The following is a 23,177-nucleotide window of genomic DNA, read 5'->3' as shown; positions in this document are numbered from 1 at the left end:
ACCTCTCCAGACCATGAGTTCTATTCCATTGTCTCTTCTATGTCTGACTTCTGGTATTGCACATGGTTTCCACTGTGTGAGTTGGATTATTCAGATTTCAGATTTCAGATTGCCCTGAATTTTTTCTCAGTGCATCACGAATATGTCTCTGGGAAGGAAATCTGATTGGAAAACATTGGAATAAAGATTAATCACAATTTTTGAAGATGTATACTGAAAAACATTTTTTTAATATTCTACCCTGACACTTTAGCATACTTAAAAAAAGAGAAAGAAAATATTATGGATGAACATGCTCGCCATGAAGTCAAAGTCCTTCCAAACTTTGGGTCATCTAGGAAACATTGTCAAGATTGTTCCTAAAATTTTGTGCAATCTTCTGTCCTTCTAAAACAGCTAATCTTAATTTGCTCCTAGCACTTGTAAAACTATAGATCCTTCATACTAACAATTTGCATGATTCTTTTATTCTATCGAGAACATGTTTTGAAAATGAAAAAAATGAATTTGACATTCATTTGGTGAAATCTTAACACGTTTTCTTGTGTGGCAGATCCTCTGTTGTTCTCTCATTCAAATAAATAAGAGTTTTCGACGTAAAAAAAGATGTTTCTACAATTGCTAGCATTTTTTCCATAATCTCTATTAACATTAACATGTTGTAGAATGAATAGATAAAGCTAAAGACTCCCGGACTTTGCACAAGTTGGTGATATAGCCCCACCTTGTTCACTTTATGGATCCTCCCATTTATCTCTTTCCTTCATTTTTCTTTCTCTTCCTTGATGTGCCAAGTGTCCTCATAGATTAGGGAAGTTCCTCCCCTTGTAGGTTCGTCTCATTGCCAACAATAATGTCAAATTGAGATGCTCTTTAAATTTACACTTGATCTCTCAAACTACACCATCGCGGATAAAGTTGTGGGTGCTCCTTGTATCAATAAGAACATTTACCTCTTGGGTACTTAGAAAGCCCCGTACCCGCATGGAGTTGAGTGTCGGGAAGCACGAGAGCACATGATAGGAGATGCCATGGCAAGGCTCCTCCTTGCTTCCTTCTTCGTCTAGGGTTCATTGTCTTCGAAATCGGATCCCGCCACTTGGAAGATGTGGTAGCGCTTGCACGTGTGGCCCTTGAATCATTTTTAGTTGCAGTTAAAGCATAGGACTTTCTTGATCCGCTCCTCACGATGTGCACATGTGACCGCCTCTACTTTAGGGGCTGACGTGACCCCTTGAACAGATCCGGCTTGGGCGTGTCACCTGAAGAGCGTATGCTGGGATTGGTTGGCTGATTTGGCTTTCGTATCGTTTACAGTCGCCATTGCTTTTCATCATGGAGTTTGGCCACCCTATATGCCTCCTCCTAACTCCTCAAGGCTGCAGCTAGGACCTCAATATGAAGGTCTTATTGCATCCCACCAATATAAGACCCGAGCAAGGTCTTCTCGTCAACAAGGGGCAAAAGCGTACAAAGCTTTTCAAAATCAGTTTGGTATTCATCCAAGCTGCCCTGTTGCTTGAGGTTTTTGAGCTCCACATGGTGGTCCACCAGCACCGTGAGCCCAAACCTCTCCATAACACGCTTGACAAAATCAGCCCATGAGGACTTGCCATGTATGGTATCTAACCACTCGTATCATCGAAGGACGCCATCCTCTCGGCGAGTGATCACTTCTACAACACGTGCTTCCTCCGGCTTGTTATGGCATATGAAGAAGTGCTTGAGTTTGAAAAAACACTCACGCATGTTCTCAACATAAAAATGAGGAATATCAAATCGAGGTTTCTTCCAATACCCTGTCCAAAGTCATGTGGCAGCTCCTTGAGAATTGAGCCATTCAGAACCTCTATGTGGCCACTGGAGAATGTGAAGTTCTGGTTGCCATGAGTGTTGAGTGGGATGGCATCAAGGCGATTAGCCAAGGCTACTACAACCTTCTCGATGCGCTCCAAACGTTCGGCGCCATCTTGCCATTGCCAAAAAAGTTCAGCTTGCGTTTGCTTGACGACCGTTCGAGCTTGCTCGGCGTGCCAACGAACTTCTTCAGTCTTCTTCAGAAGAGGGGGTTGTGGTACCTCCATGGTATGAACTTTGCTCTGATACAAATCTATTGGACCCTCAGAATTTTTTAGGCTTATGCTGGATGAAGTGACATTGGGATCAGAAGAAGGCCTGATTGAAAATTTGGGTCTTGGGACAAATGGGTAGTCTAACCACAGTCCGGCGGATTCTAATGAATCGAACCTGCGGTATTTTTCTCTTGGGACCTGTGGGTTGGGTGTCCTAGGGTCTGTACCCAATTTGACATGGTGAGAGAGAGGTAGGTTTTTTGGGGTAGCTATGTCATTATTGCAAGCATGAAGCTTTTGCAGTCTCTTTAGAAAACCATTTGATATTTCACTAACTTATGATTGCATTGCATATGCATGATTTGGTGTCTAATGTATACAACTATGTGCGTGAAATCATTTTACCACTCTGGTCCTCAAATTGCACTTTATCAGAGATCATCAAGAGAGTGACATTGAATTGATTGCTCAAACTTGAAATCTAAAGAGTCAGAATCATTCTAGTCTAAACATCAGAATTTTGACTTCAAAGGTCAGCCTAGGGTTATGTTTGCACTGAATAGATCATCCTAGGTATGCCTTTTGCATTTGGCATGAGCCAGAAAAATGTTGGATGAGCTTCCACATGGCAATAGTTGAAAAGGTCCAAATGTTACCACAGGGTGTGAAGTTTGGAAAGTTGATATCATCTGCCTTTTTCAGCTGACATTTAGACTGTTGTCCAAATGGCACAAATGTTTCTATAGAATTGTGTTTTGAACTTTGGCCTCTTACTTTTTTGGTTGATATTCGGACATTAGTCACATGGTTGTGGCTAAAAAGTTGCTGCATTTAGGAATTTTGACTTAAGCATTTACATTTCCGCCTTTCTTGTTCCAATAAACAAAATGATGCATTACCATGCTCATGTTTCAATTTTTGTTCACTTTGTCCATGTTGCTTCATCACCATTAATCCATTTGCCTATTCCTCCTTCGAATTCACTACAACACTCAAGAAACGGCTTTCTGCCTCACTTTGATGGTGGATTAGATGCTAATGAGTGTGAAAAGTTGAAACAAGGTTTGAGAAGAAAGCACTATTATGGGAATTCCTATACTCCTCTTGGCATTTTCTTTTTACTTAATGGTTTATGTTCTTCTCTAATTGCATATGAGAATTGTCTTATTTCATTGTCATGGGTGATGCTTTATTAGGTTACTCATCCACCACGTTAGTGAAATTCAATGCATCCTTGGTTAATTCTATCAATTAGGCGCCTATGAATTGCCACTCTAACTGAATTAAAGGTATACCTGCTTGTCAGAATGGAAATTCCCTTGGTTTCGAATATGCCCGTTCTTGCAAATGAGCAGGAATGTCGTTTCTGAGGCAAGTGTTCCAACATTTTGGTGACATTTGGAAATCAGTAAGAATGTTTCCCTATTTTGTAAGGTGTGGGTCTGACAGATTGATTCTAAAATGTAGGATATCTGCATTCATATATGTATAAGATGGCTGGATATGGATATTTTCCTTTATAGATTGGATGCATCTGTGACCAGTATGTATTTGCTTTCAGTTCCAACTTGATATATCCATATGTATCCTATTTGTATCTTGCAGAATTTATAATTATATTATTAAATGTGAGCTGAATGTGGTTGCATTTGGATACATTCCAAATCTTGAACTAATATTATCAATTACCATATCAATGTCTATTTCCAGCTGGGTACTACATCAAACATCCATATGCTGCTCACTTTTTCTACGAATGTTAGAATAAAGATCCTCATCGTTACAGATAGATGCGGTTATTGATGGGTAATCAACCCATAGCTACCCATTTTCTGCCCTCTAAAGTGTTATAGAAGCATAATGAGCATTTAGACATGTTTCACAAGAAAAGCTACAGGCGTTTTTTACTACTGCCATGGCTTTAAGCATACCTTACAGAGAATGGTGTCAGTTATCAATGCCTTCTTTCTTTGCTAAATGTATACATTTTTTTTGTTTTTTGACTGCTTGTTGATATCCAAGGGTTTTCTGCTTATTTGTAATAGATTAACATGCATAGGTCTGATGAAGCAAGTTGTTATCATTCTTACCATTAATATATGAGTTTTTGCTCCTCTTCTTTCTTTTCTTATATATCTGTTCATAATTTTCTATTCTTTCTCTTTGTTTCCCATGCAGATATCAGATAAGTTGAATGAAATTTGTCTATAGACAAGCTAGGTAGAAGGTGTTTGTAGACTATTATGCCACTTAATATATAAGGTTGACATAACTATTGTCTTTAATTTTAGTTATGAACCCTAACCCAAACCCAGAGTAGTACACACTAGCATGCACTTGCACAGACAAATAATACACGTGCATTCTTTCATGACCTAGGCACATAAGAGTAGTAAAAAGCTAAAAAATATGTTCTATCAATTAAAATCATTGTATAGAATGGTAGAATAAATGTCATTGGCATAAAAAAAAATTAACAATTATGACTATAACTAGCACCTAGTGATGTGACTAGTATTGAGATATGAAGTATAAAATGTTAGATTAATATTTATGAGTGATTAAACTAGTATATCAAGCATCCACGATCAACCAATAGCTATTATGCATAAAATAACCAATTCCACAATCCACTACCATGCAATGAGAACTTGGTTTGTAAATGCATTAATAAAGAAATCAAGATTTTCAAATTTTTAATATAGAAACATATTACAAATGTATAATAGTATAAACAATAGCAATTAGAAAAGTTAGTGAGAAAATATGAAGATACACATACACACCCAGTCAATCAACATAATTGACCCATAGGGGTGGAAATCTGGTTGGCTCAGACGAGTCACCGTGTCAATCCGTCAGTTGGTTAAACTATGGTAAGAGCTGTTGTAGATTTTACAAAATTTTCTTCTTTAATGTTGGATAAACATGTGTCAATCACTTCTTTTTTTAACAAATGCTTTCAGGAGCACCTTTTCATTGTCTGTGAACTGCTGAGGGCAAATCTCTATGAGTTTCAAAAATTTAATCAGGATGCAGGGGCAGATCTATACTTTACACTTCCTCGGCTTCAGGTCTGTGTTTGAATGATGTCTCTACTGGTATATGAAAATATTTGTTTTGTTGGTGCTATTTAATTTTGCCTTTGTATTTCCTATTCAGAATTGTACATTTTTAGAACAGATTTCTTTGACAATTTGTCTCAGTATTTGCATATATCTTCCTTTATTGTTCTGTTTTTTTGAAGTTTTCAACATTTTCTGTTCATGTGAATGTGAATCTAATGGTTGTCCAGTCCCACTTTCTCTTAGGCCATAGCTCAGCAGTGCCTGGAGGCTCTGGAATTCCTGCATGGATTGGGTATTATACATTGTGATCTAAAGCCTGAGAACATACTCATAAAAAGCTACAGCAGGTGTGAAGTGAAGGTTATTGATCTTGGAAGCAGCTGTTTTAAAACAGACAACTTGTGCTTGTACATACAATCTCGTTCCTATCGGGCTCCTGAAGTCATCTTAGGTCTTCCATATGATGAAAAGATTGACATCTGGTCACTTGGTTGTGTGTTGGTTGAGCTTTTCACCGGGCATGTAAGTTATTGATTTTTTCTTCTTGTTAACCTTACATTAAAGGTTAGAGATGCCAGAATAATTATAGTTGAACAATTTCATCAGTCTGCAGTGGCATGTAGAAGGTTAATATAGAGGTCTTCTTTGTTTCTGTTACTGATATTATTTTGTATTGTTTATTTATTTGACTTCCTTTTTGTATACATACGTGTTTTGCATCTATCTTGACATCACAATGCTCATTCTAAGAAGCTGTACTACATGTTTATCTAAATAATGTTTTCATTTCCTTCCAATCTTATGCAAAAAAGAACTGGTGTGGTTTATATCTGGATAAGCTATTGGCCCTTTCTACACCTTTTTCTATTCCTTTCTGAGTGGAGCCAAATAAACCATCCTTGACGTAAGAGAGGATGCAAGTGTTGGGATGATATGAACTGAAATAGCCAACTTGAACAACAAGATGCATAACTCTCTTACTGACAATAACATAGATTTTAGTTGAAACAGGAACACAGGTTTTCCCTGGCAATGCTGCAGACTTTAACAAATGCACATATATACCTTTTTTTTTCTATACTAAGAATACCGATACACACAGTTACTCTGCATTAACAGTAAGCAGCAACCAAAGAAAATACTAGTACAAGCATGTGAACAGTGTGGTTCTCATAAATCTTTTATCAATGGAATTTTTTTCTTAAATGCTTTAATTAAGCCAATGCTGTTCTGATTCAGGCAAGAGATAAGATGTGCTACTGAAAAGATTCAACTGTTAAAATAAAGGTGTATAAGTATCAGCACCTTCTGTAGTGACATAGACTATATACACTTGTTATGAACCCTCTAGGCCGGGCTTGCTTGTTTGCATACGAAAAGAAATCGATAGATGTAACGCCCCAAAAATCCAGGACTTGTAACTTTTAGAATAGTTTAGAAAGCTTTGAAATCATATAATAATCAGAGTTTAAATAATACTTCAGCGGAAAATGATATTTTCAAAACTACAAGTCAATGGACCCTGAGCGCATTACAGCGTAAACTTTCCTTTGTCAAATCCCACACAACCATTGAAATCAAATGGTTTAGAAATGGAGTTTCAATAATTGAGAATTCGTTTGTTGAAACCAATAAGAAGCTTACTAAAACAGTTTTATTAACTCACGGTTTAATAAAAGAGAAATTTTGAAACACACTTTATACCAAATTTACCAACATGTCCTCAGGAGCGAAACGTCAAGGAAAGAGCTCTATCTTGATCTCATCACGCCATCGTGCCATCGCAAACTGTATTAGCTATCTAAAACCTGCCCATAAAATGGGTCAGTTTTGCTAAAAACTGGTAGGTGCACAGACATGACAATATTGAACATAATTAAGCAGAATAATTTAATATGTCAAGTAGACAGACAATTATATAGCAATTTAATTTCAACAGATTCACAGAGCAACTATCATGAGCACAATGCTAAAATTATTACAAGCATTTTACTGGCACAAGTAGGCTAACTATTACAAGCAAAACACTACACAAGAAAGTTAACTAGCAAAATACAATGCTTCATCAACCACACACACAATTCCATAAGTATTGAACATGTTGTACCCTATAACTTTCATACGTGCATAATTGAACACATTGTGTGATCGGATTTAAATTATGTTTCGATATTAACTGGCCAAGCGGGTACGCACAAGGCACGACTCTAGAAACAACCTAGACTGATCCGGGGGTTTATTATGCTATGTATTTTATGATAACCCGGATAGCTGACTGATTCCGCACCTAAGGGGACGGTCGGTGACCAAGAGAGAAATCCCCAAAGCAGCATAAACCATGGATGCATCCCAAACATGGAGAGCTACCACCTAGGATAATTATGGTAGTCTCGTTCCCCTAACTCCGATGACTGAGGAAGCCGAGTCTTTTGCTCGTAACTGCCATTAATGGTCTGTCCATCGAAGTTTTGTATCTTCCTGTCTTCTCTCTTGACAGGAGTCAGCGATTCGAATGAGTACATCAGGGGTAGTTAACTGAAGACCCATTCTACATACTCTGGTCTTTCGACCAACTCGAGTATCTTGCCGGTGAAGGCGAAAACATCACTTATTTAGGTGATCACAACATTTTGTTATTTGCACCGATCGAGGTTGCCACAACCTACTCATCCAATCATCGCAACGTAAGAAGACGTACTTGTCAAAAAGTACGGTCGTACATGTCATAACTACAACTACGATGAAAGGGATATGGTTCCACAAAAGAAACCCCAACAAATATTATCTGCAAAAGAATTAATACAACAAAGCCTGGCAAGATAAGTCTTGAATTCACTTCAACAACATTTTTCATATTTCATGATGCAAGGTCATCCCGGATCTCTCGTTCGATCAACAAAGTACTTAACATGTTGTGAATGTCTAAAAGTACGTTATACTGAAAAAGGGATGTGCGTAGGCTTCTCAAAAGGAACACCTAACACACAACTTCATAACGATCCAAAGAATATAAGAGTGCTCATTTGGCACGATTCATCCTTAAAAGCCATAATGTCGCATTAAGTCATTCACACAAGACACAACACTATTAATCTTACATCCAAAATTTATCTTAGTATCAACATGTGACACTTGGTTGATACATAAAGAATGGGTCCTTCAACAGACCCCACTCATTCATATGCTCATGCCCCCAATCGGGGTTATTTAAATTGAGCTGCAACTTGAATCAAGGTTATAAAACATTTCTCCCAAGTGTGTGGACTTGGGAGGGGCCAAATGTGACTTCGCAATCCTGCAAGACTTAATCTTACTTTGCAAAAGTTGTGCATTTTGAAGAGCACCGGGTTCGCAGAAGGAAACTCGTTTTTAGAGAACTGAAATGCACAAGCACAACTTCTAGTGTTTTGAAAACAAGTGAAATCAGGATGGGCACAAGACTACATTTATGTAGGTACATATTTACCATAAGTGTGAGCATATGCAGGTTATAACATGACGACAAACACCTCTCGACTTGCGATGCCGCACATCAAGCGAAAAGCACATAAGTAACACACAAGGTACCAGAAACATACATTGTCTACTTAGATAGGAAAACACATAAGGAAATAAGTGATACATGAGACACGAAGTCGTACCTCACTCAAAGGAAATGTGCAAGCAAAAATGGATGCAGGCAAACAAGGGCATATGTATTTCAAGAAATACGAAATCACATCTCAACTCATAAGCAACTATGCAAAATAATGATCAAAGCATGAAATTATACATCGACCCATAGGAACGTACAGGCAAGTATATATGCAAGCAATCAAGGGCATAAGTATTTCAAAAAGTACGAAACCACCTTCAACCCCATAAGCAAATATGCAAATTAATACTCGAAGAGTACAACCATACCCCAACATGCAAACAAGAAAATATGCAACGCAGAAGCAATATAAATCTAAGTGCATCCAGCATGAACATCTTAATTATTTTAACTTAATTAGGTTCATCAATTGCACTTTGTGCGACTTTACCCTACTTCGAAAAGTTGTGAGGTTGTGATATTCTCTGAGCGTAGGTAGGCACAAACTCGAGCCACGGAGGGCGAGCAAGGTCCACCGTTCAACCTGTGATGCTTAGAACGTTAGTATGCACACTGAAAAAGCCAGCAGCGAGTCTGGTAACACCTGCAGTAGTACCGGACCACAAGGGTAGGCAGGGAGCTCATCTCCCTGCAGAAAAGCAACAGAGACAGCGAAGCCTCGTACCCGCAGGCTGCTGAGGCAGGAACCCTGCACCCTGCAAACAAGGGTGCCAGAGGCAGGGACCTCACCCCCAGCCTGGCAAAAAGCCGCAGCTCCCTGCCTGCCAGGACAGAGAAGGCAGGGGAGGGAGCGGAAGCTCCCTGCCAAACCCGCCACAACAGGACAGGGGGTGACACCCCCTGTCGGGACACAAATCAGGACAAGGGGCGCAGAGCGCGAACTGGACTCGTTGCGAAAATCTGCAAGAGTGAGAGTTATTATGACGTAATTGTCAAAAATAGCAGGCCACTGGTAAGACCTGCCCTGCCGGCAGAATCAAAAGAGTGGCAGGGGTATCGACCCCTGTCTGACCAAACAACGAATGACAGGGGCCTCGGCCCCTGTCTGACAGGACAGCGGATGGCAGGGGCCTCAGTCCCCGCCCGACAAAGCAGTGAATGGCAGGGACAGAGGCCCCTGCCGGCCAAAACACGAACGACAGGGGTCTCGGACCCTGCCTGCCGAAACAACAAACGGCAGGGGTCTCGGCCCCTGCCTGCCAAAACAACAAACGGCAGGGGCCTAGGCCCCTGCCTAACGAAAGAAAATAAATGGCAGGGGCCGAGGCCCCTACCTCACGAAAACAGCAAATGGCAGGGACTTGGGTCCCTGCCTGACAATATTGGACGACAGGGGCCTCGGCCCCTGCAAAACAATGAATGGCAGGGGCTTCAGTCCCTGCCAGACAAAACGGAAACTGGCAGGGGCCTCGGCCCCTGCCTGACAAAAAAAAAAAAAAATGGCAGGGGCCCCGACCCCTGCCTGACGGAACAACAGCGAAACAAGGGGGGAAGTGCGACAAGGGGGGTGTCAGTCCCCTGCCACCCTTCAGGTAGGCATAGAGGGAAAAAGAAGGGCACGACACAGGCGGTATGCCTTCTGTCGGCCCCTCGGCAAGCCCTCAAGGAGAGGGAAAGAAGGGAGGAGGGGTGCCGCATGGGCGACTGGCCCTCTGCAGGCTCACATGCAACCTCAAGAGAGAGGGGGAGGCAACAGGGGGACGACCGACCTCCTGTCGATCGCCCGATCTCCCACAAGGAAGAGAAAGGGGGGGTCCGCAGGGACCATAGACCCCTGCCGGCACTCCGGCGCACCCCAAAAGAGAGAAGGGGACGACAGGGGCCCTGTAGGCCCCCTGTCGGGTCTTCAATGGGCAAGGAGGGAGGTGGGAGGGCGCAGCAGGGGCCGTGCGCCGCCTGCCGGCGTCCTGGCGAGGTGACAGAGAGAGATGGGAGGGGGAGGAGGAGAAGGGGTGGCGTACCTTTCGAGGTCACCGGCGATGGTTGCAGCGGCGGCGACGATCGGATCAGAGGGGAGGCGTCGGTGGTGTTGTCGTGTGCAGGGCACAAAGAGGGTCGAGAGGGAGGGGAGGAGGAGAGAAGGGAGGGTGCGCCCATCCTCCCCTCCTGCGATGCTCTTAAAGAGCTCGGGGAGGGTAGAAAATCTGGGAAACCCTCAAGGGGTTTCCTTATCCTGCCGAGGAGTGGAGCGGCGCGGGTGAGGGGTTGCGGCGCACAGGGGAGGGTTTGTTTTTAAACAACTCCTCCCTCTGTGTCGGGTTTTAAAACCCTACCGTTAACGGGCCCGGGTCGGGTCTCGACCCGGCTCGGGTCCGATTTTTTTTTTTTTTTTTTTGACGTGGGTTTTACAATAGATCTGGACCAGATCTGCGTACCAAAAGAAATCTGCAGATCTGTCCACTGGTACGGTGAGAACAGAGCTATCCATATGCTCAGTGGGACAGATCTGTTCAGATCTATCTATGTGTACGATGGGACAGATCTGTCCATATAAGAATGCATGCTATGACGGAAAATAAATTGTTGATTTAGCATTACATGTATATATATATAATCATCGAAATATTATGTATATATATACATATTCTTATATTCTAAATCAATTTTTTCCCCTTCCTTTTTCTTTTTCACCAAAAACATTACATAAACCTAATCTATGCTATTTCTCCCCATTCGAATCAAGAGAGAAGCCTGTACTTTTGTTGAAGTTTGAAAAAGACCAAAAAAAATATCGGATGATCGGAGAGGAAGAGGGTTTTCTTCCTCCTTCTCCCTTTTTCCCTTCTTCCTCCTCTCCAACGATTTCCCTTCTCTCTCTCTCTCTCTCTCCTTTCCTCTTTCTTTCTCTCTCTCTCTTTTTTTTTTGAGTTTTTATAATATAGGGGGTCCTCTAGAGGGTGACGCCCCCCCCCCCTAGTTTCCTATATGGGTTTGGAAATAGTGTTTTCCCATGTGGGACTCTATCTCCGGCCCTTCTTTCCTTATTTCTTTATGTTGACTTTTTTTTCTACTTACTACCTCTTTTAATACTTACTTTTTTTTTCTACTCAATCAAATTGGGCTCTCCTAGAGACCCTAATTATTTGGTAACTACCACATCTACATAAATTTTAGAATTAATTAATGATTAATGATTAATAATTAATAATTAATAATTAATAATTAATAATTAATAATTAATAATTAATAATTAATAATTTATTAATTAATAAATATCTAGAAAATTCCATAGGGTTTCTTACCCTTCTGGGAGTCTTCTTAACTTTAACTCTCATTAAACTAAACATTTATATTGAATTTTAAAGTTTTAATTTTCGTTGGACCCTGGATTTTGGATCAGGATTCAGATCCAAGATCCAAATACATATCCATATCTAATATCCATATGGATCTTGAAGTGGATTCGATCCTAATTAATATGGATCTTGGACTGAGTCCATATCCATATTAACTTGGATCATACGGATCAGATCTGATCCAATCCGATCCAATCTAGATTTGGTCTCATCGAGATGGTTTTTTTTTGAAAAAATGTGATTTTCGGGCCAACCGTAGCCTGAATTTAGAAAATTAAAGTATTATTGTTTTAAAATTTTAAGGCGCATCCAACGATATATAACTTGAATTTTGCCTCCGAATTTCACTTGAATTAACCTGAATTTCGCTTGATTTTAAAGGTAAAAAATAAAAGTTTTTGGCATATCTTGTTTGGCTCGTTTAGGTCTTGTCAATGAGACTTGGGCCGAACCCAGATTCAATTGACGCCACCTAATATCGAGTATTTTACCAGTGTTCCTACAACACTTAGCCAAAATTTCAAAAAGTCAGAATTTAACTTAGTATAAAAACACACGATATTACAGTAGTTATCATTGGGTCATACTACTGAGGCACAGACTCTAAAGTGATCCTAATCCCTTTAATTTCTTCATTATATTTTGTCCATTCATTTATGTGATTATCCCTTTAGTTATGTTTTATTGGCTTTCCTTCAAGGTTGTAAGTATCATATCGTAACCCGTATCGGTCGGGCTCAAAATAGATACGTATCGTAAACAAACGTAAATTTTTAATAAAAATTAACAAAAATTCTAAAAAAAAAACACGAAAAATCAAGAAAATTTAGCAAAATTTGTAAAAATCTTAACACAATTTATTTATGTAATAAAATTAGCTAAACATAGATTTGTTCTTAAACATTAAACAACCATGCATCTAATCACCACAAATACAATCGGTGTCTATCTTTTGAACAAAATAATGATACATTCAAAACCCAAAAGCTTTCATAACTCATTATAAAAGTTAAAGTTACATTTTTCAGTTACAAAATATCATGCTAAGGGAAAAACATGCAAGCTAGAGTTCAATGACATATAATGAAAATCATATTCAGTGTCAAACTTCATCTTAATGATTTCCTTCGTTTATTGCATCGTTCAGTGGCTTGAGATGATAATGGGTCATCTTCATATTCTGAATTAAGGACCACCTTTGGCAATTTCATTCCGGCAATCTTTTATCATCTTCTATAAGACTAGTAGGAAGATCAACACAAATATTAGTAGGAATGCAATATTTACATAATTTCACAGTGGAGTTGTTATGCCCCACAACATGACATTTAAATCTATATAATCCTTCATGCATTACAAAACAACAAAAATTACACTTCACTATTCCTTTCAAACACATATCCAAGTCAATTGGTGTACAATATTTCAATGCAGAATCTTTTGAGAGGCATCCTCCAAGACCTCTACCCTCCATGAACATCCACCTTACATCGACCTCCTAGAGCATGGATTACTAAATCTAATCACTACAAAGATGTAAAGCAATGCTCAATAACACACTTAGGGACAATTTTTTAGTTTTAAGGGCACAAAAAATGAGATTAAGGGTAAAAAAACTAAAAGTAAAGCAATATCTTTTAAAAGTATAAAAAAAGAAAGGAACCTATGTCACATGGGTGCGGGTACGGGTACGGGTGCGGAGCAATTTAAAAATTTTTGGACACGGGGACACAACTATATATATATGTATATATATATATATTAAAAAAAAATATATATATATATATATATATATATATATATATATATAACAATAATAAGACTCGGTCAAAGTTGTGCCCATTAGGGGACACAACTATATATATAACAATAATAAGACTCGGCTATATATATATATACTAAAAAATATATAAAAAGATCGATTTTTTTAGTTTTTATACATCTTTTGCCCTAAAAAATGGACAAAAATAGACTTGGTCAAAGTTGACCAAGTTCAAAATGTGGACGGACTCGGCCCCGATGCGTTGATCGAGTCCGACACTTGGTTGACTGTGTCCGCCCCGTGTCCGAAGCCGCACCCGTGTCTGCACCCATGTCGGGGCGTGTCGACGCGGGTGCGTCGACCTTATAGACGAGTCCGTGTGACTTAGAAGGGAACTTACCCTCCATTAACTTCAATCATACACAAATGAAACAAAGAACGGAGATTTTTTACCTTAACCCACTTCTTTGAGTGGAAAAATAGTGGAAATGCACTCTTAAGAAAATTGCAAAAGCCCTCTCCCTAACACATAATCAGCCCCCAAAATCGCTCTCACGAATCCTAGGGTGCATGGGTTTTCCTCTAATGGCTTCTACACAAATGAGGGAGTCTGCCCTCAAAAGGTATTTAAAACCCAAAAGTTAAAAAGTAAGTTTTGGCCCCTTTTAAAGTGCTTCAATACCGTATCGTATGATACGGGTATGATTCACATTCGTATCGCGATACGATTGTGTATCGTATCGAGAACCTCAATAGTAACAATATTTACAACATTGCTTTCCTTCCATTCAGCTGGCTAAGATGTTGCTCGATTACTGGAATATATATGAGTAGCTCCATAGCCAATGAGGGCAAGATCTCGACTCTCCTGTGATTCTCAAGGGACCCAGTTTTCCACAAAATGCAAGCTACTCATCTTGAAAACCATATGCCTATTCTAAAGATAGGGTCTTCATATAGTAGTTTTCTCAACTTGAGATATTTATAAGGTTTAAGAAGGAAACAGATTTATATATGGTATCAACAACTATCAACTAAAGATTTTGTCTTAGACACAGGCACATGTAGTAAATCCATGTGGCTATGGAAATTGAACTCCCTTTACCTCATATGAAATAGGAACTTTACCACCTCCAAACTGGCTATTAGTAAAGCAAGGATCTTTTGTTCCAGTTAGCTTCCAGAAAAGGAAGTTCCTTCCAATAGTGGAAGTTCCAGATATGTTCAGCTTCCCATAATGCTAGCATTAAATTGTGCAGTCTTATTCTGACAACAGAACCCTCGGTCCATTTGGACTTGGATACTGCACTTTTGAGAATGACTTATGCAACTCTCATAACTCTGCTGAGTTGGTCAAATATTTCATGATTCATCCACGGTCAATCCAGTTTTTCATAGTTTTCCTGTCCAAAGACCTATCCCCAGTCAAATGCAGACTTCTAGTCAAGGACATCCACCTACCTGGTCTGAGCTTCGGTGAGTTGTTTGATTCTGTTGAATGCCATTCTTAGTTCACTCCTGACTTGCATTGAATTGCTTAGGAGTTTGAATCATTCAGTGGTTGTCTTTAAAATATCTTTTGATCTGCACTTACGCTGGATAAAGAGGACACTTTCTGAAAGTCATGAAAGAATGTGTTATGTTACTTTTGTAAGCTTTTGGTATCTTTCAAATAATCCAAAGCACAATCACACGTGAAGGAGGAAACCAATATTGGGGCTGAATAGACTATTGTTTCCAATGAGGGAAGTCTTGTGATATGCTCTTCTGTTTATACTTCTTTCCAATGCAAGATAGTTTACAAGTATACGCCCATCATTACTACATGTATAAACAACACAGTAAGGGATAAAATAGCAGATACAAAAGGCTAATATACATATGAATGTATAGCGCATTCCACTGAAGGGGCGTGAGATCAAGGGAGATTTGGATCTGGGTCTCAGTCCAGGTATAGCCTCCCTCAAGTTGTACAAGGTTTATGGCCATGGACAACTTGGATTTCAAGAACAAAAATCTCTGCTTCATATAAAGTTACCTAAATCAAACAGTTATTGAATGACTTAGGAGAGAGGATCCCGAGGTCTTATGATGTGACAATCAATGGGAGGATGAAACATATTGAAATTGATCAGCACTTTATTACAAAGCAGAGATTTTTGTTCTTGAAATCCAAGTTGTCCATGGTCATTCCTATATTCAACTTGACAAAAGCTATTAAAAGTGTTGGGACATGACTTGTGTACCACCCCAAAATTTCAAACTTGTAAACCTTTTTAAAATACTTAGAAAACCTTTTATTTTTCAGAGTTTTTATCAACGGAAATGATTTTTTTTTGAAAAGCAAAACAAGTTGACAACTTTGGACACGTTACCGTAAAAATCCATCATCAAAACCTCATTATCAAAACATTTTACCAAGAAAATTAGTGAGCCGAATATTCATTATAAAAACTATCAATTGTACAAAAGTTCGGGTTTCCCCTTATACAAAATTAAAACTATAACAGGTATCACAAACGCAAAACTATGAGCAGAGGAGTGAAGTCTCAGGCCATCTCGCATTCTTCCGTCGGTTGTTTGATAAACCTACTCGTCACCTGCGCCCTAAATCATACGGACTCAGCTAGGGAGGCGCCGCACCCGAGTCGACACGCCCCAACACGGGTGCGGACACGGCCCATACTCGATCAACGACGAGTCAGACTCGGTCAACGACGAGTCAAACTCGGTCAACGAATAGAGGCTGAGTCTGTCCTCGTTGTGGACTCGGTCAACATTGATCGAGTCCAAAAATGTCAATTTTTAGGGCAAAAAACAAAAAAAATGATCCTTTTATATAATTTTTAATATATATATATATATATATATATATATATATATATATATATATATATCATGAGTCTCAAACATAATCCCCAGAAAAAAAATTCCGAGGGGCGCAGCGGGACCCGCGCCGGGGGGAGCCCCCGAACCCTCCTTTCTGCAATGGCAAAAGTACAATTTGCAAAGTTTGTAAAAACACTCGTGCTGGTGCCAAACTTAAGAGGACAATATCCACATATACACACACATTGGATATATATATATATATATATATATATATATATATATATATATATATATATATATATATATATATATATATATATATATATATATATAGCCGTGTCCCTGTGTCCAAAAATTTTGAAATTGCACCGCACCTGTGTCACACCCGCACCCGTACCCATGTGACATAGCTTGCACTCATAAAATGGGTCAGTTTTACGAAAAACTGGCAGGTAAACAAGCAAAACAATATGGAACTAAAAATAAAACAAGACATATTATGCTAGCATGATAAGCACTTTAAAACAATAATTAAGGCATGGGCAATTATCTTATGCAAGTAAATAATCTACTTCTAACATAGATAATTGATTCCACAAGCGGACATCAGTTAACTAAAACAATCAACTAACACAGGATATAAGCATATGTAATAAGCATTTCATCTATCTCAAAAATGCACATTCAAGCAGATATTGTGAACAAGATATTCTTTGTTTCAACCCCGGATTGCTAGCTGAGTTTGCTCTTAAGGAAATGGTCAGCGACCAAGAGAGGATTCTCCAAAGGCATTCGTGGTCACGGATGCATCATACTTCTGCAGAAGTTCATGGGATCTATCACCTAGGATAATTTCTAATAGTCCTGTCCTCTAGCTCCGATGACCGGGGACACCGAGTCATTTGCCCAAGGGGTAGTTGTTAACAACCTGTCTATCAAAGTTTTTGTATCATCCATCTTCTCCCTTGATGGAAACAAGAGGCGGATGGACACGTCAGGGGGTTACTTAACTGACGCCCCACCCTATATGCTCTGGTCTCTTAGACCCACTTGTGCATCTTGCCTGTGAAGGCAAAACATCATCATTCTTATATGTTTCAACAAGTGTCCATCGCACGCTTCAAGGTTACCTGTAACGCCCCAAAATTTTAACTTGTAAATTTTGAAAACATTTAGAGAAAACCTTTCAAATTTCAAGGTTTGGTTTTAAAGACTTCAGTGAAAACAATTTGTTTTTAGAAAGGAAAACAAGTTGACAATTCTGGGCACGTTAGCTTACAAACTAAACTTATCCATAAAGAATAGCCAGGATGCCAATAGAAAAAAGGTGATATTGAGTCATGTTGCATCACGCCATCAGCCGTCTATAAAGTCCTACTTGCCACCTGCCAATAAAATGGGTCAGTTTCATAACAAACTGGTAGGTGCACAAATAAACAATGAAGAATAATTAAAGCAGGACATTCATAAGATAAGTAATTTATTTTATTAAAGGCAGTAATCAACACGTGTAACGACAAAAAAAAATGTTTAGATTCGGGCCGGATCCGGACACGACCCGGACCACCGCCTCTCGCTGTCTTTTAAGACAGCGAGGCAGGCGGGAGGAGGGTTACGAAACCCTCCTCACCGCCCTTCCACCTCGACCCTCTCATCTCTCTCCCCGACACCCACCGCCTCTCGTCACTCTCGATTCGCCGGAGACCAGCGTCAACCGATCGCCGCCAGCGACTCTCTCCGACGCTGCCGCCGACCACTAGGTACGTTCTTCCTCCCCTTCTTCTCCCTCTTTCCGTCTCTCTCTCTCTCTCATTCCTTCCCTCTCATTTCTTTGTTACACAGGGAGGGGAGGGCTGAGCCTCCTCCCTGCTTTCGTACGGCAGGCGAGGGGCGGAGCCTCCTCCCTACTTCCGTACGACAGGGGAGGGGCCAGGCCCCTCTTCCCTGCTCTCTGCTACGACAGGGGAGGGGTCGAGCCCCTCCTCCCTGCCCCTTTTTGTTGCGCCAGCAGGGGCCATCGGCCCCCGCCTTTCGTTTGCCAGCAGGGGCCTATGGCCCCTGCCTTTCTTTTGTCAGCAGGGGCATAGGCCCCTGCCTTTCGTTTGCCAGCAGGGGCCTCTGGCCCCTACCTTTCGTTTGCCAGCAGGGGCCTCTGGCCCCTGCCTTTCTTTTGTCAGCAGGGGCATAGGCCCCTGCCTTTCGTTTGTCAGCAGGGGCCATAGGCCCCTGCCTTTCTTTTGTCAGTAGGGGCATAGGCCCCTGCCTTTCGTTTGCCAGCAGGGGCCTATGGCCCCTGCCTTTCTTTTTGCCACCAGGGGCCATCGGCCTCTGCCTTTCTGTGTGCCAGCAGGGGCCATTGGCCCCTGCCTTTCTGTTTGCTAACAGGGGCCATCGGCCCCTGCCTTTTTGTTTGCCAGCAGGGGCCGATGCCCCTTTGTGCGCGAGCCTATACCCTTGGTCGACAGGCCCGGGGAATTTTAGAAGCTACATCGTAATGGGGACAGATCATTACAATTGTTGATCTCCAGCGAGGAATTCCTAGTGAACGTGAGTCATTTGCTCGCATTGACTACATCTCTCTTTGGGCGGCAAGGCTCATTTGGCCCTGCCCCATTCTTTATCTTTTGAGAGTCATTTGGGACTGTTGGCCCCAGCTCTATGTATTGGAGAAGTTGAGTCTTTGCCTTGCTTTTGCTTTTGTCTGGGTTTGCATGTTAATATCGCATATTTGCAGCTACGACGGATCTCACTCGCGCTCCGCGACCCGAGCCGTCAATTGTGTACGTTCGCAGACGTCAGCAAGCTCGTAACCCTCCAAGGTAGGGGAAGATTGTATGGAAGACTTGGATAATTGAATTAAGTTCAATTAAACTAAAAACGATCATTAAATGAATATATATATATATATATATATATATATATATATATATATATATATATATATATATTTGTACGAGTATGCACTTAACTCAAGGACGCGGTTTCGCGATCCTTGCCCTTTACCTTATGTCAGTCTATACTTGCCATCGTGTATCACGTCGAGATCTCGTGTTGCATTCTTGCTTATGGTTTGTATGTGCCGTCACGCATCGTGGCGAGGTTCAACGTTGCACTTCTGCTTACCGCCTTTACCTTGTCGTCGCGCTTTGCGCCTAGGCTCTTATTTTTGTATGTATTATTACTGCTTTGCTATTACAGATGCCGCACAGGTTTTTGCTCTTTGCATATGCCTTAAAGGCATCCTCAGGCATTCACCTCTCTCTCTTGCGACGAGAGTTTGAGATAGGAGCTAGCGTTACATCCCCGTCTAAGGAGGGGGATACCTTGCAAGGATCCTGACTCCTTGAGTATGTAGTCCTGCAGACGAGTTGGAGGTTCTGTTGAGAAACCTGTATCCCGTCTATCGAGGCCGGTGTCGAGTCATGCGAGGCATGTAGATACCCCGATAGCGGATGAGGTTCTAGAAAATCGCAGGCATAATGTTGGCATAAGGTACTGCTGTTTCAAAGGATATAGTAAGGTTGATAAACTTTACATCTTTGTGAAACACTCCTGTTGAGGCTTCTTTTGAGGAGCTATACCCCCTTCATCCTAGAGTAGTTGTAGTCGTGCACGACACGTCTAGTACTACGATGATTGGATGAGACGGTCGTGCGACCTCGAACAGTGCGAAATGCACAATGCTGGAATCACATAAATGGCCTCACATTCGCCTTCACAGGCAAGATGCTCAAGTGGTTTAAAGACCACAGCATAGAATGGGTCGTTAGTTAAGCAACCCCTAACGTACCTATTCGTTTCTAGTGGTTTGTCAAGGGAGAGGACATAGCGGTACAAACTCCAATGGACAGGTTGTTAACAACCACCCTACGGGCAATGATCCGACCTCCCCAGTCATTGGAGTTAGGGGAAAGGGGCTACAATAGTTAGCTCAACACTTCTGCAGAAGTTGGATGCATCCGTGGCACTGCCTCCTTTGGGGAATCCTCTCTCGGCTAAAGCCGTCCCTTTGGAGCGGACTCAACTAGCTATTCGGGTTATTCAAAATACATAGAATAACAGACGCCCGAACTAGTCTCAGTTGTTTCTACGTTTTGCCTGCACGTACCCGCAGGCCAGTAATATCGAAACATAAAGTCTGTTCACACTGGTTGTTGAGTAGTGAGACTCACTTGTACTCGCTTGCACTACTGACTCCCTTGCACTCGCTTGCACCACTGACTCGCTTGCACTCGCTTGCACTACTGACTCGCTTGCACTATTGACTCACTTGCACTACCTATTCGTTTGCACTACTGATTCGCTTGCACTACTTACGCGTTTGCACTATTTACCTGCTTGCATTGCTTACCTGTTTAACTGCATATCTGCTTTAAACTGCGTAACCTACTGAATTAAAGGTACATAATTCAGTTTCCTTGTAGTCTCTTTTGTGCACCTACTAGTTTTTTGCGAAACTAACCCATTCTATGGGTACAGGTGATGAATAGCTACTCCACGGGTGATGGCAAGATGGCTTCAAGACTTTCTTCTTCCTGCTCTTAGCTCGCGTCCTGATGTTTTTGGGTCTTGTAATGGATTTTCCTTGGGACATCCGAATTTTGTACTTTTGGAACCTTCTTTTAATGAAAGTGTCTTTTTCAAGTAGCATGGGTTGTATGTTTTGGTTCTTCAGCTAACGTGCCCAAAGTGGTCAGCTTGCCTTTCTAAAATTAACAAAAGGATGGTCTTCCGCTGATTTCATAAACCAACTCTGTAATAAAGAGATTCTTTTAGTCTCTTGCCTGTTTTCTGAAAGGTTCGAAAGTTTGAAATTTTGGGGCGTTACAACACGTGTAATTGAAATGCGAGAAGGTAAATCTACTCTAGTACGAGCAATTTATTTCACATGCAAAGTACAACTAATCTGAAGGAAAGATACAACACAAGATGTAAGTAACATTATATGCAGTTAACTAGCACGAGTAGCTAATTATTTCAAGTAAAGAACTATGTAAGCAGTTTGATTGACGAGTGTAATGCCACAACAGGCATAGACAGTTCAACAAATAGTGAGAATAAGTTATTTTATATTTCGATATTAGCTGGCCTACGGGTACACGCAAGACACGAATCGTAGAAACAATTGAGACTAGTTCGGGGGTCTATTATGCCATGTATTTTCAATATCTCGAATAGCTATTTAAGTCCGTTCCTAAGGGGACGGTCGGTGACCGAAAGAGAATTCTCCAAAGTCCACTTGTTCCAAAGGATGCATCCAACTTTTGGCTATCTTTTGTATCTCTTTTATCCTAACTTTAATGATTGGGAAAACCTAGTCTTTTTCCCGTAATAGCTATTAATGGCCTGCCCATTGGAGTTTTTGTACCTTCCCGTTCTCTCTTTTGATGGGAGTCAGTGGTTCGAATGGGTGCGTCAGACTGAAGACCCATTCTGCATGCTCTGGTCTCTCAACAAACTCGAGCATCTTGCATGTGAAGGCGAATCATCACCATTTATGTGATTTCATCATTGTGTTATTTGTACGTTTCGAGGTTGCCATAACCCCATCATCCAATCATCGTAACACAAACCAGACGTACCTGTTCAAAGGTACGACTACGATGAAAGGGTAACATTTAATATGTTGCAATTCATTTAGTTCAAACTTGACATGCATTGCTCTTTGAGCATTTGGCCTGTGGAGGCGAACATCATTATTTTTATTTATTTCAACAGAGTGCTTATTGCACAGTTCGAGGTGCTCATCGACCTCTCATGCTACCCATCGTAGTGTACATATCGTACCCGTCTAAAGGGTTCGGCTACGATAGTAGGTCATGGGTTTCTCGAAAGATAACCCCATATAGTGTTTTGTATGACATAAAATCAGTAATATAACTTGGCATACTCAATCACTACGAAACAAGAAATCTCAAACAAGTCTTGGGATCGCCATGGATCCAATCATTCCTTCTGAGTAACCGACTTGGGGTACAGGTAGTTGCATCTAGCAACGCATAGATGGAACACAAGCTAGAACTAATACTAGAAATCTAAGCATATGCCGTACGACGACAACAAAAGGCAAGTAAAGGAAATTAACGACAGAAACTAACTACAAAACTAAATAAGCATGCAAAATGTCGGCTACAGGAAGCATATAATTTCAGGGATATAAGGACAAGCAAGAAACAATAAATCACGAGTCATATAAGTATCATCTGTCATTATCTGAATTTCCTAAATCTTTATTTAATTCATCCAAAGTCCTCGTGCGACTTTCCCCTACCTCGGGAGGTTGCGACACTGCGTGTGCCTACGAGTGTAGGTGATGCGAAGCTCGGGCCGTGAAGCACGAGTGGGATCCATCGTGCAAGCTGTAAACAAATAAAAGTGATTATTAAAATGCAGGAAGTGTTGACCGAGTTGGGGTCGACCCCATGCAGAGGAAGTAGGGGGCGGCAGGAGTGAGTCCTACCCGACTAACCCGAAAGCTGAGGTTAAGCTGGCCCCCAATACGACGTAACATAGGGTTTTGAACTTGCAATGTCCCGACACAAGGTGGCGTGC

The 23,177-nt window shown here is 40.9% G+C and overlaps 1 protein-coding gene across 3 annotated transcripts in view; it reads left to right on the top strand.

Annotated features, from left to right (window-relative positions):
- LOC149820863 (uncharacterized) overlaps nucleotides 1–23,177 on the top strand; it is a 43,326-nt gene that overhangs the window by 2,431 nt on the left and 17,718 nt on the right. For all 3 annotated transcript variants that reach the window (XM_089982925.1, XM_089982924.1, XM_089982926.1), the window contains exons 5-6: nucleotides 5,039–5,146; nucleotides 5,384–5,662. In XM_089982925.1, the coding sequence (XP_089839051.1) occupies nucleotides 5,039–5,146; nucleotides 5,384–5,662 (387 nt within the window). The remainder of the gene's footprint in view (nucleotides 1–5,038; nucleotides 5,147–5,383; nucleotides 5,663–23,177) is intronic.

The sequence above is a fragment of the Nuphar pumila genome, chromosome 12, assembly GCF_984573655.1.
Source record: "Nuphar pumila chromosome 12, dmNupPumi1.hap1.1, whole genome shotgun sequence".
Taxonomy (NCBI): domain Eukaryota; kingdom Viridiplantae; phylum Streptophyta; class Magnoliopsida; order Nymphaeales; family Nymphaeaceae; genus Nuphar; species Nuphar pumila.
This window is presented reverse-complemented; position numbering and strand designations above follow the sequence as displayed.